This window comes from Eleginops maclovinus, unplaced genomic scaffold (assembly GCF_036324505.1).
Source record: "Eleginops maclovinus isolate JMC-PN-2008 ecotype Puerto Natales unplaced genomic scaffold, JC_Emac_rtc_rv5 HiC_scaffold_58, whole genome shotgun sequence".
Taxonomy (NCBI): Eukaryota; Metazoa; Chordata; class Actinopteri; order Perciformes; family Eleginopidae; genus Eleginops; species Eleginops maclovinus.
This window is the reverse complement of record NW_026963274.1, coordinates 23086-26718: the sequence shown is the minus strand read 5'-3', so window position 1 is coordinate 26718 and position 3633 is coordinate 23086. Positions and strand designations below refer to the sequence as shown.

Genomic DNA, 3633 nt, shown 5'->3' with positions numbered 1-3633 from the left:
CGCGATGACATCTGGATGTTGTTCTTTCACCCTGTTAACAAATCCTTTGGTGCGCCCGACCATGGCAGCTGCTCCATCGGTGCACACACTTACGCAGTCTTGCCACTTCAGTCCTCCTTGTTCAATGTACTCTGACACAACTCGAAAAATTTCTTCTCCTGTTGTTCTTTCTGGCAATTCCTTGCAAAACAGAAACTGTTCTCTGATGGTGTCTCCGTCTACAAAGCGCACATTTGCCATAAGTTGCGCATGTCCACTGATATCCGTAGATTCATCAAGTTGTAATGCAAATTTAGCACTGATGCGCAACTTTTCCAAAACTATCTTTTCAATGTCTGCAGACATGTCTTGAATACGTCTGGAAATTGTATTATTTGAAAGAGGGACTTGGGCTAATTCTTTAACGGCGCCAGGGCCGAGCATCTCTTGCAAGATAATTTTGCATGCAGGCATTATTAATGTCTCTGCCACGGTGTGTGGTTGTTTTGATTTGGCGATGAGTTCAGCAACTTGGTAGCTAGCTTTAAGAGCTTTTTCACCCGTCTTGGTGGTTTTCCTCAATAACGCTGCCTGTTTCCCAGTCTGTTCACGCAGTTTAACAAAATAGTCTGTATTCTTGTTTTGAAGTGACGGGTGTTTTGTCTCTAAATGGCGTTTGAGTTTACTTGGAACCATGGCACTGTTGGACAACTTTTCCCCGCACACCAGGCATAGCGGAGTTGGAGCACTTGGTTCCCCGGTAAAGGTAAATCCAAAGGCAAGATAACTTTCACTGTACTGTCTTGGGCTCACCTTTTTTGTTTTCTTCTGACCAGTACTCGTGCTAGGGCTTTCATCTGGGTCGGAATTTTCTTCAGGACCCAGGTCAGATTGAGTACTTTTTCTTTTCAAATATTTATCCATAGTTATCACCTGCACTGTCTCACTCGAAGCATGGCTATGAACTTCCGGCTGCTGCGGGACATATCACTCTTCTTCTTTGTATTTTTTAAGACCGTTGGCAACCAAACCAGCAACAACTAGCATTACCGTCATGTAGGGCTGTTCGATTAATCGATTTTAAATCGTAATTGCGATTGTGTATTTAGAACGATGTTAAAACGTGAAAATCGTAAAATCGATTTTTCACTTTAACTAACTTCTACGCTACAGTCCCCGTTCATTTGTCTGGGCTGCGCCCCCTACTGTCTATGGCTGCGCCAGATACATTTTTGGCTGCACTGGTTTGCCTTACTTACTTCTGCCTCTGACCTCCCCATGGCGCTCTTTCTAGTTCCTACACATTTGTAAACAAACATGTCGGCGTTGGAGTTAGTGGATAGAAAGAAGAGCAAGTCCGTTGTATGGAAGTGGTTCGCCTTCGACGCTTCGGATGAAGAGCAAAGTACTCCGCTTTGTAAACTCTGTCGGAAGTCCGTGGCAGTTAAAAACAGCACAACTAATTTATTTCAACACCTCCAAAAAAACCACCCATCGGAATGGCAGCAGTGTGTTGCAGAGCGGACTGCACAAGGGCACGCGGATGCGGCTACACCACCACCCCAACCAAAGCAAGTTACTCTGTCAGCTTCATTTTCGCGTGGTGTACCGTACGATAGGACTGACAGGAGGTGGCAATCTATTACGGATGCAGTCGCGTTCCACATCGCAACAGACATGGTCCCAATATATACGGTAGAAAAGGCTGGCTTCCAACATTTGCTTAATACGCTGGATCCCCGCTACAAGCTACCAGGGCGAAAACATTTTGGCGAAGTTGTCTTGCCCCGTCTGTACAACACAACTCGTTCGAAAGTGACAAAGAGGCTGGAAGACGTACAGTTCTTTTCCGCTACTACTGACTTGTGGTCCAGTCGCACTATGCAACCATACCTGAGTTTGACAGTGCACTTTATCACCGACGATTGGTGTCTTGAAAATGCCTGCCTACAAACGTCTTTCTTCCCAAGCGACCACACGGGTGAAGAAATCGCCCAGGGGTTGAGAGATGGACTGGAGTCCTGGAATCTGAGTGAAGACCGCCTCGTATGCATGACCACAGACAGTGGCACTAATATGACAAAGGCTCTGAGGCTTAACGAGTGGCCCAACCTACAGTGCTTTGGCCATAAACTTCACAACGCCATCAGTAAGTATCTACATATAATTTGTGTCTGTGCGTGCATGTGAGAGAGGGGGGGGGCGAGGCATGTGGTTGTGTGAAAAGATCATTTTAATAAAAGATAAGATAATAAATGAATGAATGAATGCATATTTTGAAATATTTTGACAAAATGTATACAGGACACACATAACTCCTGTCTGTTTTTTGTTTTGTTTTGAATCAACATTTTAATGGTGAAACAATTTCTCAGTCTTGTTTCTTTCTTCTGTATTTCTTTTATATAGTGAATGCTGTCAAAGACCCAAGGATTGATCGTGCCACCGGGATTTGCAAGAAGGTTGTCAGTTCTTTCTCACACAGCTGGAAAAGGAGGAGGGAGCTGGCAGCAGTGCAGGCAGAGCTGGGCCTACCTGTCCATCAGCTCATCACGGAGTCCCTAACTAGGTGGGGCTCCAGGCAAGCGATGATCGAGCATGTCCTGGAACAAGAGAGAGCCATAGCACGTGTCCTGGGGTCGGACAAAAAATGCAGGCACCTCGTGCCCACCTTGCAAGATGTTGAGATTTTGGAGTCTGTGAATAAAGCAATTAAACCACTGCAGGATTTCACAGACGCTTTATCTGGGGAGAGTTATGTGACTGTCTCTTTCATCAAACCAACACTCAGCATGTTCAGAAGCAGTCTTCTCAAACCAGAAGACGAAGACACTGAGCTCACCAAAAAAATCAAAGAAAACATCCTGCATTACATGACTGAAAAATACAGTGATCCAGACAAAGACGAACTCTTGGACATAGCCTCGCTGATGGATCCCAGGTTCCGCACGACATACATCAACCCTACCAGGGTGGAATACATTAAGGAGAGAGCTGTCACAGAGCTGCTGTCTTTGATGCCCACTGTGCCTGGCACTGCTGTGCCGGTGCGCCAGGAAGAAGAAGAAGTAGCTGCAGCTGAGCCTGGTCCTGTGCTGAAGAAGCGGAGGAGCTTGTCAAGTTTCTTCCCGAAGAAAACGCCCGCTCCCTCCTCCTTGTCAAAGGCAGACAGAATTAGAACTGAGCTGGCAACCTACCTGTTGATCTCTGAGATAAGCGAGGATGCTGATCCACTTCAGTGGTGGAAGAAACACGAAGAAAATTTCCCAAGGCTCTTCAAGTTAGCCAGGAAATACATCTCAATACCTGCGACAAGTGCCCCATCGGAGAGGCTCTTTAGTGTTGGAGGGGGCGTTGTAACATGCCACCGGGCATCCCTCAAGCCAGATGCCGTAGACCGGCTTGTGTTCCTTGCAAAAAACTTGCAAATGTGAATAACAAATGTAATGACTGACTGACTGACATTACACACCTCTACCTCCTTCATGGGTTACATTATTATTTAGCATGCAAAGACCCAGTTTAGTTTAATTAGTAAATGTCTTGTTTTATTTAATATGTTTGCAAGTGCTGATTTGCTGATTTTTTTTTTTCTCAGAGATAAAACTTATATTTTTTAAACTTTATTTATTTTACAAAAAGAGTTTTGCACTT

The 3633-nt window shown here is 45.1% G+C and overlaps 1 protein-coding gene across 1 annotated transcript; it reads left to right on the top strand.

Annotated features, from left to right (window-relative positions):
- The first annotated feature begins 356 nt into the window (after window positions 1-356).
- On the top strand, window positions 357-3413 carry LOC134861207 (E3 SUMO-protein ligase ZBED1-like). Its single transcript, XM_063878215.1, has 2 exons — window positions 357-2128; window positions 2389-3413. Exons 1-2 carry the CDS (start codon window positions 1297-1299, stop codon window positions 3411-3413), a joined length of 1857 nt encoding a protein of 618 aa, XP_063734285.1. The 5' UTR covers window positions 357-1296.
- The last annotated feature ends 220 nt before the right edge of the window (window positions 3414-3633 follow it).

Excerpts from the sequence above, each read along its gene's own strand:
- LOC134861207 (XM_063878215.1), top strand. The coding sequence starts at position 1,297 with ATGTCGGCGTTGGAGTTAGTGGATAGAAAGAAGAGCAAGTCCGTTGTA. Across the intron at positions 2,129-2,388 it reads TAAACTTCACAACGCCATCA|TGAATGCTGTCAAAGACCCA; the intron begins GTAAGTATCTAC and ends TCTTTTATATAG.